This window comes from Scatophagus argus, chromosome 12 (assembly GCF_020382885.2).
Source record: "Scatophagus argus isolate fScaArg1 chromosome 12, fScaArg1.pri, whole genome shotgun sequence".
NCBI classification, from domain to species: domain Eukaryota; kingdom Metazoa; phylum Chordata; class Actinopteri; family Scatophagidae; genus Scatophagus; species Scatophagus argus.
Genome location: NC_058504.1, coordinates 9,232,533 through 9,248,122, shown reverse-complemented (window position 1 = coordinate 9,248,122; position 15,590 = coordinate 9,232,533). Strand labels below are relative to the sequence as shown.

Sequence of the window (15,590 nt, the reverse complement as noted above, 5' to 3'; positions counted from 1 at the left end):
AATAAATGTATAAATGTGAGTTGTTTACCATTTAGGCTGATGGTTATGTTCTGCTCTTTTCCAGCAGCATGGGCCTACTGTCACAGAGGTATGCACACTACAATATTGTGATATTTTAAGGTAACGCGCATGCTCAGTCTGAAGAAGATTATATTAGAACCAATGGGCTATCCCATCGCCCAGTGAGGTAATCCCAGCAGAGATAACTAAATCATCAAATTATACATAGTCCTGCAGAACACCCTCCTATAATTTAGCACGTTTCATTACGCCTACCTTTATATCATCATTAAAGATTTTCTACTGCGTCGGATATTCGAACCAAAGAAAACACAGGCCTAAAATACATCTAATCAGTTTATGCAATTAAAATGAAGATCTCGGAAGTTAAAAAATAAATACACAATATGGTGTGACTGCAGAACCAGAAAGTATAACTGTCAAAAATTTACCAAAATTACAATTAATAGATATCTCAAAAAATAGAGGTGAAAATGTCCCAGAGCGGCATAATCAGGGGGTGTCATTTTTATTTATTTATTTTATTATTATTATTATTATTATTATTATTTTGGGGGGGGCGCTAGTGTGAGTGAGACAAACAGTTATAAAAGTGCAAAAGTGCAGATCTACGTATAAGAGATCTATATCTACTGCTAATGCACGAATATTAATGCGTGATGGCAGTCAGTTCACTTTGAGGAAACAGAATGTAGATTAAACAAGTTTTTTTTTTTTTTTTTTTTTTGAAAAGCTATTATTAGACATCATTCTTGTAGTCCTGACTCTCAAGTTTAATTTGATGGTGGGGAAAATATATGTAATTAATTCGAAAATAGCTTTTTTAAGCCCCACCAACTCGTTAAATTCAACTCTTGTAGAATTAATTGAATAATAAAATATTTGGCAAACACCAGCATACCAGAAGAGACTTGCAGAAGTTATAAATTTAACTCTCCAGCAACAGTTGCTTTACATTACGCCTAGTCGACGACAGCACCCCTTTTTTCTCAGCAAGAGCTCGGTGCCTGCGATGCTGCTCTGTCGCTCACAAACATTTGTGACTCATCTAAAAACCATGTTACTTAATTATTTCCTAATAATAATAATAATACGGCTGCAAATACACGGCACATAACCTAAAGTGGCTTACGGAGCCTCCACGTTTCAACAAGCCAATAAAATATGGAGGGAATACAGGAAAAGTTAACAGGCTGCTTGTCACTTGTGAAAGTTCACAAAGGTCGCCATAAATCTCATAGTGCAAAACTGCAAAGGCAAACTCTGTTAAGTGTGTGCGTGCGTGCGTGTGTGTGTGTGTACGTGTGGGTGAGGGAAGGAGTGAGACAGAAAGACGGAGAGAGAGAGACAGTGTGTGTGTGTGTGTGAGGGAGGGAGAGAGAGAGAGAGAGAGAGTAGGCCCAGGCTACATAATTTTTTTTGTGTGTAGTGCCCGTGGAATACCGTGTGTGCGTTCGGGCACGCACATGCTGTGTGAAAAGACGAGTGTGTGAGAGTGAAGGGGGGAAGAAACTGAGAGGCTACGCCTTGGAGAGAGAGAGAGAGAGAGAGAGAGAGAGAGAGAGAGAGAGGGAGGGAGGGGAGGGAGGAGGGAGAGATCAGCTCACGGAGGAAAAAGAGATGAAGTGAATCTCATTCGTCGCTTTGCTTGGAGATAAGTTGTTGAGGTTATGTACAAAAAAGCCTGAGTGTTGTACTAATGTGCACGACGGTCATAAAACACAGAGGTATGCGGGTATGCAGGCCAGCACCTAAATTACCATGTGAGTAACAGGCGTAAGAGCAGGCTACGTTCTCTTCAAGCAAACTAAACGCAACCATGAAACCTCCACAGGCTAAATATAATAAACTGTAGATTTACACACAGGCCTACCTCCAGCTCCTTCTGACTACACCACAAAGACGACGGACAAGTTGGAAAACTCACCTTTTCAATGTATAACTCTTTCTCGAGGAAATGTTGTGGAGTGAATGCGGTAGGATGAGGGCGAAAGCAGAATGAAGGACTGATTAGAAGAGATTTTTTTTTTTTTTTTTTTTTTTTGGGGCGTCCAGATCCCCCTAAAATAAAGAATGTGAGCTCCTTCCTGGGACAGATTGAGGGGGGAAAGGATGTGAAAGGCTTGGAGTTAAAAAGCGCCGCTTGAAGCACTCAGCGCGTCTCTGAACTTGATCAGATTTTATGTGTCCTGCAGAGAGTCAGCGGCAGCCCTGTGAAACTTGCTCAATGGCACGAATTTTTGGCCGAGCGAAAAAATCTCAGGATATTACAATTACTGCCATCTTTCTTTCTGTCTTTTATTCCTCCGTCTTACACCCTATAGAGCTATTGCAAAAAAAAGAAGAAGAAGAAAAAAAAATAGGCCTCCCCCCCGTCCCCCCCTCCCCTTTCAAGCGGCTTCAAGAAAGGCACATTCTGGCGCTGTGCCAAGTACATTCAAGTTTTCAGTTAATAAGAGCAAAACTGGTCATATGACAGAGAAAAATAACACAGATGAGTCAATGATATATAAACTACATTTGAGATGGATAGATAGATAGATGGATAGATGGATAGATAGATAGACATCTTGTTAGTTTCAGGTTTTTTCAATTATATACACTCTAATCAAAGTTAAACTTTCTTTCAAAAAAGTAGAGCTACTTACAAGTTTTACCTACTAAATAGGACAAATCAATCAAGTTTTACGTTGCAGAGTAGCTTCGTTAATACTGTAAAAGAACACATGTGGTCCGTTAAAAGTTTGAAGCGGTTCTTAAAAGGCTGGTATTATAACGCAACTGTTATATTAATATTATATATAAATATATATAAAACTGTTGAGGAGTTACTTGATGAGTGTAAATCACTTGAACCTGCATGAGACGTGCGCTACACATGACGGGATCTGCGCTAGAGTGCTCCGTTATACCTGTAAAATAATGCCTGCAAGAGCCAATCAAATGAAACCAATTGAGACGACCTGCCATCTTCAATACCAAACTGTGCCAATCACCAGAAATCTAGCCAATTAACACCCTCCTTCGCGGTCACGTGTCAGACGGGTAGCTGAGCGCCCATTGGCTGTCGTAGCACTGCCTCCCGAGTTCATTTATGTTCTGGGAGTGAGTGATTGACTTTATCAGTCCAAGGACATCATCCGCCTGGAAAGGGGGGGAAGTTTGATCCTCTTTCTCACGGATCGCAGTCAACGGGAGTTTTTTTCCTCCTCCCAACTCTTTACGCATAGGATTTTGCCCCGTTTTGCCTTGGTGTGCGTTTTATTTTAGGATTTTTCGCAAAACGTGGTAGATCTCGGCGCGGCGTCTGCATCTTGCGTGCTCCGCTAAACTGGATTTTAATTTTATTTTCTGTTTTCTTCCCGTCTCCTAAGTTTGCTTCAAGCTCATGAGTATGCTGCTTGATAGCGGTCCGCAGTTTGCATCGTTAGGAGTGGGGGGTTTCGGGACAACACGGCACCACGACATCGGGAGCAGAGACTCGAGTCTGGGACTGAATCCCTTCACAGATTCCTCCCACTCCGCAGCTTTCAAAATCAGCCCAGTGGCTCACGATATCGCCTCCAGCCAGACATCAGCTTTCACCCCGCAAGCCACTGGATATGCAGCTGCCCTGGGGCACTCGCACGGCGGTCAGGTGGGCTCGTACGGTGGAGGAGCTTTCAATTCAACACGGGACTTTCTCTTCCGGAACCGGAGTGTTGGAGAGTCCGGTGCGCCTAGCGCTCAGCATGGGATCTTTGCAGCTTCGGCGGGGAGCCTCCACGGGCCGCCCGGAATCACCGATAACCCCGGACATCTGTTGTTTCCAGGACTTCACGACCAGGGGGTGAGCCACACTTCACCGAGTGGACATGTAGTCAACAGCCAAATGCATCTTGGCTTACGCGGGGACATTTTCGGAAGACCTGATCCGTATCGTCCGGTAGCAAGCCCTCGGACGGACCCCTACGGGGCTCAGCTCCACAATTACAGCCATCCTATCAACATGAACATGGGGATGAATGTGCCGACACACCACGGTCCAGGGGCCTTCTTTAGATACATGAGGCAACCGATCAAACAAGAATTATCATGCAAATGGATAGACGAGAACCAGATGAACAGACCTAAAAAGACTTGCGACAGGACTTTCAGCACCATGCACGAGATGGTCACTCATGTGTCCATGGAGCACGTCGGCGGCCCCGAGCAGAGCAACCACATCTGCTACTGGGAGGACTGCCCCAGAGAGGGGAAATCATTTAAGGCCAAGTACAAACTCGTCAACCACATTCGTGTGCACACGGGCGAGAAACCTTTCCCATGCCCGTTCCCCGGATGTGGGAAAATATTCGCCAGATCGGAAAATTTGAAAATTCACAAAAGAACACATACAGGTAGGCACCAACAATATCGTGGCATGTTGTAGGAAAAATATCATTTAAAACGAGAGGTTAACTCTGAGCAGAAGTTGGGTGTCGTAGACATTTTATCAGAGTGCTTAAAAAAAATAATAATAAAAAAAAAGACTAGAACCAAGAACCATTTGAGAACTTGGGTCCACATTCATGGTGTTTCACAATTCCTAAAATTGTTGGTAGTGGAGTTTTTTTTCCTGCATTATGTCTATATCCAGTGATGAATCAATGTTGGTTCAATAGTACAGAAAATGTGGTTCTGTTCAGCAACTCTGTGTGTGTGTGTGTGTGTGTGTGTGTGTTGACCCTCGCTCATCCTTGTAGCTCTTATAAGTTATCTGATGCTATATGGACTTAACTCACTTGTCAAAGTTTAGGTGCATTAGCAGCGAGGCTGCTGCAGAACAATTAGGACTCTTGTGCTTTCTGAACGCCATATGAGGGCCTACGATTACAACGAAAGCGTTCCTGGCTGTGTTCATTAATTCTCGCCCTTGTTCAACTAACGCGTGGTGCAGAAATGCCCTGTTGATTCAGTGTTTACTATATAAGAGCAGACGCACAGTGCAGGCCAGTAGCAGCATGAAGGAGCAGGCCTCTTAAATAAATAAAGCCTGACAGAGAAGTGTGTAGTAGTAAAAGTGTATCAATGTCGCCCCGAAAATGTAGGTTACGCTGTTATATAACAGGCTGCAGACAATTTACATCTCCGGGCTTCGGGTTTACAGGTGCTGTTACAATGGGAGTTTGTTTGTGCGGGCTTCTGAGGTAATTCACGGTGTGTGTATGTGTGTGTGTATTTAATCCTGCAGGTGAGAAGCCGTTTAAGTGTGAATTTGATGGCTGTGACAGACGCTTCGCCAACAGCAGCGACAGGAAAAAGCACATGCATGTGCACACATCAGATAAGCCATACATCTGCAAAGTGTGCGACAAGTCATACACACACCCCAGCTCTCTCAGGAAACACATGAAGGTAATTAATGTCTTCATTACTTCTTAAATACATTAACACACACACACACACACACTCCACCCCCACCCTCCTCCACCTCTGCCACAGACTGGGACTATCACAACTTGAGGCATCTCTTATGATGCTATAGCACTGCCACACAGCGAGAAAGAACAGTAAAGATGTAACTTAGTCCAAAGTGAGACTTAAATTTGTAGTTTAATCCAGTAATTGAAATATAACAGCGAATGGGTTGTGTATGTTTCACATCTGTCATTCTTTGGCTGCCATTTTTGACCTGTTTGAAAAAGTAACTTTGTTTTTTCTTTTAAAGAAAGTTTTTTAAAATTCTCTCCTCATTAACATTTTTTTGGGGGGCAATTTTTTTTTTTTTTTTTTTTTTAACAGATGCACGCCAACAGGGCGTATTGACACAGATAGTACCGTTTTGCAGTGTAGAAGTGGTCGTCTCAAGTTTGCTGTGTGTTTACAGTTAAAGTTCCTCTATTTAAAAAAAAAAAAAAAATCCAGAGTTAATCCGTATATTAGTTCAACACCCTTCTAACCGAGCCACCTTAAATCCACTGTTAGGGCACTAGTGAATATTAAACAACAGTCTTACTCGTCACTCATGGGGGATTTTTATGTTTGTTTGGGTTTTTTCCAGGTACATGAGTCTCAAGGATCTGAATCGTCTCCAGCAGCAAGTTCTGGATACGAATCGTCCACACCTCCAGTACTGGTCTCGACCAGCACTGAAGACCCGACAAAAACACCGCCGTTAGCCGTACAAAACACGTCTGGCCACAGCGAAGGACTGGCACCCAACTTTAATGAATGGTACGTTTGAAGTCAGAAGAACAAACCCGCTCACAATGTGGACCACGGGGTTGAGGATAAATGAGGATAAAAAAAAAAGAAAAAACAACCCTTAAAAACAATTCCTGCTCACTACACACACACACACACACACACACGCACGTACACACTAATGGGATTGGGACAACAACAACAGGAGATGAGAGCAAATGCCAGCACCAAGCAGGCCACGTCCGTTCTCAGGATCACGAAATTTGACTTTTATTCCGCAGTTTTGAGGAAATCAAATAAATCACGAATAAATAAACGTAATACTTTCTCAGTATAAATAAATGTCTTTTTTTATCTTTTAGTTTACAGATTTCAGAAAATTGTTTTATTTTTCATTTTATGTATTTTCTCAAATTTTTATTTAAAAAAAATGAATAAAAAGGAAGATTATTTCACGCTGTTTTATATGACGGTGACGCGCTATTGTCGCCTCTTCAATTGATTGTTGGAACTTCAAACAGTCTTAAGAAACGTGCCAAAGTCTTTGTCATGAACTTGAACACAGAAAAAAAAAATCCTAAATAAATATTATACTCGTGAATGTATTTCCTTGTTTGATGGGGTCGAATCTATTGTCAGCGTCCGTTTTCAGGTGGAGAAATGTGGTATTAGGTTACGATTGTTACCGTTGAATATAACGTTGCCTTTTGTTAATACCGTTGTAAATACATATCCATGATGCCATATTTATCAATTTGTAATTTAATTATGGGTATAAGTTCTGAAACTTAAATGATATTTATGGAAATGTTTTCTAACAAGAACTGTACAGTTTTGGTCATAACCAGCTTAACATTGAACAAATGATAAACTCTAAAGCTCCAACATCGCGATTGTATCCTTCTGTTTTTATTTTCTTCTTAACCGATAGGCCTACATGTGTCTTATTTGGATCGAAGAAATCATCTATATGAATATTATGGATTTGTCTATATATAATGCAGATATTTCCGTCACTTTTATTTTGTTTATGAGACCATTGACATGTAAATCATTGACTTTGTAGGACTGAGTTCAGTTGAGCTGAGAAGCTATAAAACCGTTCTGTTGATATCTTTATTTTTGGTTAAATTGAAACTTTTTGTGTATTTTACTTTTAGAGGCTCTAGATGTCAATTCGTAGCATAAACTCAGTATTGGGGGGAAAAAAAGAAAAAAAAATAACAGAATAAACCCATCAGCCTATTGCACTCCAGGTCTTAGAAGAGTGTGCGAAGTTCATGATTTCCAAATCAAGGTGACAGCATTTTTGCGTGTTTCAAATTCGGGTCAAGCACCCAAATATATGCGCCAGTATGGCAATCTTTATAGTTCCAGCAATGTCTTTGTGCAAGTATGTTTAAATGTGTGCATCGGCAACAATGGAACTGTCACAACACAGTATCTTCAAAAATAAAAAAAAGTTTTTTGTCTGTCAGCTTGCATTGTTTTAAATGTAATTCTTCTGTGAAACTAAGCGTGTTATTTGTTGTGGTGTTGCATATAGAGCAGTTTGATTACACATTTGCTTGTTTTGTGTGGATAACTTGTCAAGATAACATTTTTTTTTGTGTTAAACAAAATTTAGTGGAAGGAATTCTAGATCTATGTGGGTGAGGGGGGGGCGGGAGAATACGTTCAGTGGCAAAAAGAGTTACAGCGTTGCATTGTAACCTATTCTCAAGAATTAAATATTATGCATACACAAAGTATATTGTACTCATACGAGAACAATTTCAGACCACCAGCACTACTTTTAAAACAAAATGTAAAAAAAACGGTACCTCGTGACAGTGATATATGAAATAAGTTTATTTAAATAATTTAAGGAATATATGTTTTATATGCTATTTTCTATACCTTAATTTAAATGAAGTACTTTTTTCTTATTCCCACCACCTTTCTGCCCCGTGTCCAGAGGTCAGAGAAAAATACCTGGTGTATAAACACAGCTAGAATGTGATGTTGTAACACTTTCTGGGAGAAATGGGTCACACTCCAAGTTATTCCTGAAGAGCAAAAATGTTTTACTGATGAACTGTGTCACTGTGCCACATTGAGGCAAACCATGTTACAACAACAGCAGGCCTATGCGTTAGCCTATTTAGCTACCAGAGGCAAAAAGGTTCCTTGTACTTTTTAGGCTACTGTATGTTGGTTGATTTGTTTTACCAACTATTTATGAAGAAATGTGAACGGAAATTTTGACTGAAATTAAAAAACATTATGAAAAGCGACTTTCAGACTGCCACGTTGATTATTATCACCATGTTGTTCTGCTCCCTGCATCCTTACGCATATAGCCGACACTGTTTACCATGCTGTTTGCGTCAGACTAGTAGGAGTCACTTGAACTTGACACTGATTAAGGCGCCATCTTAGTATTTTGGCTGTGTGCGTGTGTGTGTGTGTGTGTGTGTGTGTGTGTGTGTGTGTGTGTGTGTGTGTGTGTGTGTGTGTGTGTGTGTGTGTGTGAGAGAGAGAGAGAGAGAGAGAGAGAGAGAGAGAGAGAATGGGAATATTGGGGGGATCGAGTCAGAGAGCCACTTCTTGGCAGAGAGTGGGGGGGGTTGAAACGAGGATGTGGGTCATCCGTTCATGGCTACAAAAATTGCGTATGCAGTTTTGCTTCTAAATGAACGCTTACAAATAATAATTCAAACGTGCAGACTGGAAGACGGGCAACTGAGGACACTGTGTGACCGTGAAAGTGGAGTGGGGATATGTTGCCAAAAGTGGCGCTGCCTCCGCGTCTCCTACTACCCGACTAACAAGGAACCGCTTCATAAAAACAATCAAAGGAGTTACCACACCATCAATGGACGCTTCAATAAGCATTTAAACGGCGAAAAAATCAGCTTGAATGACAACAAGAGCTCACGCACAAGCCTAAAATCTTTAATATTATACAGTGTAACGCATCCAATCTTTTATAAAGCTACATCCGTTTAAAGGCAGGGGAACGACAACAAAAACACACTGTATAATTTAAGAGACAGCTGTAAAGTGAAGATTTTACTGTTTTACTCTCTTTTGGAGTCTGAGGCAGAGGAGTATTTTTACACCAACCCCCCCCCCCCCCAACACACACACACACACACACAAGGTGCTTCAAACCCCCACACCCCACAGCCCTCTCCCCTACCCTCGCAATATCCTTCAACTATAAACAGATTTAGGCATATTGATTCAAATTCTGCTTTTGACTTTTGCGCAAGCGCACTTCTGGCATTCCGTTTGATTTCATTTCTTTTCGCCCCCTCCCCTCTTCCCCATTCCTCCCCTCTCCCTCCCTCCCCTCCCTCCCTACCTCTCTTCCCGGCTCGTCTAGTCGCACATTTCAAGTTCCCCCTCACAGACACCGTGACGTCAAATAACCGAGACCCGGCTTCCTCCGAAATACGGCGGGCTCACACGGAGGCTGCATCTCCTGTGGGATGTGCTCAACTAACCTGCGACGGGTGGTCATGAAGGAAGAAGAAACGTAATGAACCAAATAAAACTTATTTGTGTAACATATTTACATCTGAACGTTGATTCCCCCCGCGCACACACACACACACACACCCTTTTACACCAGATCACAGCAGTTATCGGAGTATTTTTTAACTGGGTCAACTGTAATTCTCCAAAGTAAAACAGTTTTCTGACTGTCAGATATGTTTACCCATCAACAGGAACAGCTCGTTTCATTTCTCATGTATATGCTTCACATGCTGACGCCCAAATACAAGTCATCGGTTCCAGATTATATGAAAACCCACAGCAGGCGATTCAACCCAGAAGGGGAAAAAAAAAATGAAAGGATCCTTTCTGGTGGATTCTCAATGGATTAGAAAGCAGTGACGGTCACGTGGATGCAGTTGTGTAAAGACTAGCGGCATCACAACAATGCCCCTCTGCAGCCGACTGCGCCTGGCTCTGAATTACGTTAGCGCTCATTCATCTCAAGTTATCGTATGGATTGTTGCGCTTGGCTGCCATGTGTGGACCCGGAGGATGACTGCTGGCAGCGCGCAGTAGCCTATAATCTCTCTTTCTCGCGCGCGCGCTTTGCCGAAAGAGGAAGAGAGAGATCGGCGTGTGTGTGTGTGTGTGTGTGGGGGGGGGGGGGGGGGTATGCACTTCGATATCGGAGTGATTGGTCAAACCCAGCCCCTTCTACCTTCCTCCGGCTTCTCAGTCGCAGAGTATTTTGCTGGCTAAGCGGGAGAGCGCGCTCTAAGAGGATAAACTGACACAAGCAGGTCCACAACGCCTTTTGTCACGCAACGGAGGCTGGCTACAATTTAGTAATATAAGACGCAACACGCACAGACTTTACCTCAATTAACTCATAGGTAGGTAGCCGCGTGTGCGCGCAACATACAACTGCACGCGCAAGAGCATTTAACCGAGGCTGTTATTTGGCACTGTTAAAGGGCTTTACGGCGAGTGAGGCGGTGCAGGGTGCAAGGTCTTGCTCAAGGGCGCTCTAGCGGGGCACTTGGCTTTTGACCTGAATCTGAGACATTGTGGACATGGGACGACACTTACACATCAGAATATGACCGGACTCTGATGTGTGCAGCACATCGGGACGTTCAGATCTCCTCCCATCACTGCTCTAAATAAGACAAAATGCTGCCAAAGCTGAATCATCATAATTGACAAAGTCAACTGAGTGTGTGTGTGTGTGTGTGTGTAATATAAGGGTTATCTTTCCACATGTGGCACACAGAACAAGTTAATATAGTGGATTAGTGCAGATATTTCTAACAGGCGTTTCCTTAATCGCGACATTAAGGCGCGAGTTACTACAACATTTTGTCATTAAACGCACCATGACAATTAGATTGAGGTGAGATGGTTTTGGAACATTATGAGGGAAATATGTCTGAATAAACAAGTAAACGCACAAGAGCTAACATCTGATAATTGCTTAACCGAGGGCTTCCATTTGCGCGGAAGTTGATGTGCTTGCCAATTATCGATGCTTATTTCACCTCCAGCAGGGTGTTGAATATGCATTCACAAAAGTACCTTAATCCACGGTATGTCTTTCTATCTGAACGTGTTTCATGGCCTTTGTGATGCAAACTGATTAACACAATGGCTTTGTCTTGAGTTCAATTATTCTTCAATTGACTCCTCGGAGACATTTACATACTCCATCATACTGTATACTGTAGCCTGCAGGTATTTCTGCTGATGAGGAAACGAGTGAAAGTAGCCAATCGTGGAACATTATAAAATGATATGAGGTGAGCTCCTGTAGCTACTTAATTTTTTTTTTTTGGCAGAAGTAAGGCTTATAAAACGCCTAACAGATCAAATCAGAAGAAGAAAACACATCAAGGGGGCCTCATCATCAGATTTACAGAGCCAGTTAATGGTGTCATAGCGCCATCACTTACAGCTGCTAAGACGCACTAAACATCCACTACTCCAACGATATTACTGTTATGCCACGGGTTGAAAGACAAACTATTAGTGGGATGTCCAACAGGAGACACCGCTAATTCCCCAACATCTGGCGGGGTGTCAGAAACTTGATGAATTCCTTATCAGAGCAGGCGCAAGAATCAACGCTAATAGGTCCCCAGCGAGGGCTGCGCAAACGCTCGTTCAGCAAAGCAGATGTTCGGCAATTGTGCTGTGCGTTTGTCTTTTGACAGATATATTTCTCAGCACTTCCGAGAGGTGGTAAATGGCCAAATGAGCAACTGACATCTTTTTTTAATGGTTCGTTGTTTTGTCCTGGTCGCTGAGGGAGTGCTGCTCAATAAACAGGCGCAAAAAGGCAGACTGCAGTCCCCGAGGAGTGAAGTTCACTTTTATGAACCACTGAACTGCAGGTTACATTTAAGTTATATCAGCTGCAAAGTGAATAAAATGTTGGATTTGGTTCATACTGGACGAATGATGCGATTCCCACAAACTTTTCACCTGAGAGGGACCCCGTCCCGGGACAGCCTCCACCTCACAGGACGGGTTCTCCCCCTGAGGGGACGGACAGCAGAGCTCACATATTCATTAGCCTTTCAAAATAAGGGGGACAAAGCTCGTTAATGTCCCTTCTTTTCTGGCAACAATGGAGTAGAACTGGAGAGTGCCTTTCCATTATTTAAAGACTCTTCATTCATCGCCTCTCTCTCGCTGTGATTTTCCGCGCTTGCGCAATGCTGTGGTATCTAGAAGCAAGGCTAAATTGCAACATCAGGGCGCTGAAGGGACGCACATGTGTTTTCACCAGGCTGATGTTTTAAATGTCAACGTCCACATGTTGCACAGTTGCTTTCTCCCAAGACAGATAAATGAATGAATAACCAGACAGGCAGACAGACAGACAGATATAGGTATTGCACGAATCCACGAGCAATGAATAAATAAACCATCCAAAGCATTTGTTCCTCACAAAAATAAAAACTGATGTCTCTACTACAAAACCACAACGGGAAACAAGAGTAGCCTATATCTCTTGCACAATACCGATTTGTGTCCCAGAAATGCCAATCATGGCAAAAAAAAAGGCGAGCTCCGGTTGCATAATGTTTGCGCAATCTTTAATCCGTTATGGATATGCATGAGGCAGGGATAGCACCATGGAAAAAAAAGAAAAAGAAAAAGAAAAACAATCCGCTTGATCCCACCACAGCCTCAGCACGTGTGCGCGCGATTCCCGGCGTCACACCAACACAGAAAGAAACAATCAAAGATAAAGTTATTGTTTTTGGTTTTTTTGTTTGTTTTCCTATAGGCCCACCTCTCCATTCGGGCAGGTGGAAGGGGCTGACATAGTTTACTGGTTATTTATTTATTTATTTTTTATTATTACGAGGAACCGAGTTCATTCAGCTTCCTTAGACTGCCAATAATCTTTGGTGCGTCAATGCATGGAAAACATCATGGTGGAAAAAAAAAATGTCACACGGATGATAATGAAGAGTCTTTCGTCTAAAAGCCACACATTAGTCGTCACTTATTGAAAAGACTGAGACTTTTAGAATCTTTTTTTCCTGTGATGATCCCTCTGGTGATACACTCGCTGTGAGCAGCAATCGCCTCAAATATAAGCAAAGTAAGTGGCTGATGATGGCGACCTTCTCTGAGAATACAGGAGTCTTTCTTTTTTCTTTTTTTTTTCAAAACACTAACAGTTCTGAAAGATGAACAGACCTGTTATGATTCAGGCTAACACGCTGCGATACTGACACCTTCTGTGAATCTAAAAATTCTTCATGCTAAACTTTTCCAAGTGCTGCAAGCCATTTGCTGAAGCCTCACTTTCGGGTACAGCAGTTACTCATCCGAATGGAATATTAAAATGAAAAGATGATCTGATTCCGCCGCATATTTACTCTCTTATAAACAATAAATGTTTTGCTGTCAGACAAGGGTACAGAGGTACAGAGGGTCTAAGTGCTGGTGTCAGGTAACTTCTGAAGAAGTTATGTCATTTTGACTCTGATTTTCAATGTCAAATATAAGTGGAATTCAGTAAAAACACAAAAAGGAAGACACGAAAAGTTCTCTTTGAACCTTTTTTTTCCTGTTTGTTTGTTTGTTTATTTCCCAGGAACATTTCCCATTTTATTAACAAAATGACTCAGTGTTCATCTGCAACTGTAATAACTACCGAAAACCTTGAAGAATAATTTCGGTTCAAACAAACAAAGAATGGTTTGAGGGGATCACCAAGGCCGGGAACCACTTCAGAAACATTTGTGTGCATGTGTGTGTGTGTGTGTGTGTGTGTGTGTGTGTGTGTGTTAACGTCTGCAGTGTACGACCACAGGGTGACTATGAGTCGAGAGAGGAAGCATGACACATAATAGCAAACAGGAGTCTGAATCTATCACAACAACAATGCAGCCTGGGTTTTCATTGCCTGACCCTTGTTGCACTGCTGTAAGAGACTGAGGTGATCCTGATCTAAGATGTGCTGAGCTAACTGGGCCTGAACAGAAAAGGGTCGGGTCTTTGGGCGAGTGGCGGGGGCTCTGCCGCTAAATTACAGTGATATTCAACAGCTGTGTTACACAGGTCCTCAACAGTAGAAATGTTGAACATAGCACCACTTATTTTCTTCCCACTTTTCCACTAATCTAGACTCGACTCTCTCACTGTGCCTTTTGGCCCAAACAGTACACCACCGGCTCATATTTTCACAGCGTTACGGTTAGTTTGTGGTTTTCAGTCTTTGGGTATTTTCACAGCTCTTACATCTAGACCTACAGTGTCGAATCAAAGGCGATTTCTCCCCTCCAAGTATCAACAGTCACTTCCATCACGATGGGAAACAATACGGTGTGATTGCTTACCTTCACTGGACAGTACAGATTTCGTTTGGCTTTCTATTAATGGTCACCATCCTGTGACAATAACAGGCAAGCAGGGTTTGGAGAGGGAGGAGGAGGAGAGGGAGGAAAAGGAACCAGGTAGGAGGGCCTGGTGAAGGAAAGGGGGGAGGCTGGGAAAGCCAGGTGCTGGTGGAAATTGGCAGGCGATTGCCAAAGCGACCTCATGCCAGGATAATGCATGGGGCCATAGGTGTCCCCCAATCCCAACCCTCATGCTGATAGCTTTTCAATGCCTGTGGGACAATCTCTCCAATAATTGCTTTTCCTGTTTCAATCATGCTCTGAGGGCCACTAACAAAAGAAAAGGGACTTTGTTTCTCACAACCATTGCAAAAATACATAGCATATTGTATACATAGTCATTCACAGTCACCATATAGTTTTAAATAAGAGTACAATTTATCTTGGTATGGCATGTAATACACCATAAGCAATGCCTTTGGATTTTAAAATAACACAAGAGACACATGCAGCTTTCAGACTGCTTTCAAAGTTTGTACACAGCTGTGTGTGTGATTGGCAGATCTCTCCTTAATATATTGCACATTTTCCATGAGGAGACCTTTAGGAAGTTGTAACTTATCTCCTGTTTGTTAAAAAGTAACAGAGCCAAATATTTTCATTTGCATCTCTGAGACATCCTATCCATCCTCTGCTATGATGACCGATGACATATTTCTCTCCTGATGGAGGGAGGGAAGCTCAGCAGGCCCAGTGAAACCTAAAACCTCTCTTCACAGTCTGCCCTAAAGTCAACGGAAAGTTTGACTTGTTGCTCCAACAAAAATCTTTTTTTTTTTTTTTTTGTTCTTTTTTTATTTTTTTAAATCCTATTAAAGCTATCCCCCCCCTCATTTTTTCCCAGTAGGCCTATCCATCTGCCTGACTTTTTTGGTAAATAAAATTTATTTTCTAGTTACAATATTATTGTTTATACTAGTTATACTAAAATATTTTGTCAGTATTAACACTGTTATTAATAAGTCCACAGAATTGACATGTTAATTATCACTATTTTTAATG

The 15,590-nt window shown here is 42.1% G+C and overlaps 2 protein-coding genes across 6 annotated transcripts in view; one reads left to right on the top strand and one right to left on the bottom strand.

The window, feature by feature from the left end:
- Nucleotides 1-15,590, bottom strand: part of zic6 (zic family member 6) — a 69,727-nt gene that overhangs the window by 32,422 nt on the left and 21,715 nt on the right. The window lies entirely within an intron of this gene.
- Nucleotides 3,140-8,456, top strand: zic3 (zic family member 3 heterotaxy 1 (odd-paired homolog, Drosophila)). Its single transcript, XM_046406732.1, has 3 exons — nucleotides 3,140-4,400; nucleotides 5,234-5,397; nucleotides 6,044-8,456. Exons 1-3 carry the CDS (start codon nucleotides 3,410-3,412, stop codon nucleotides 6,224-6,226), a joined length of 1,338 nt encoding a protein of 445 aa, XP_046262688.1. The 5' UTR covers nucleotides 3,140-3,409; the 3' UTR covers nucleotides 6,227-8,456.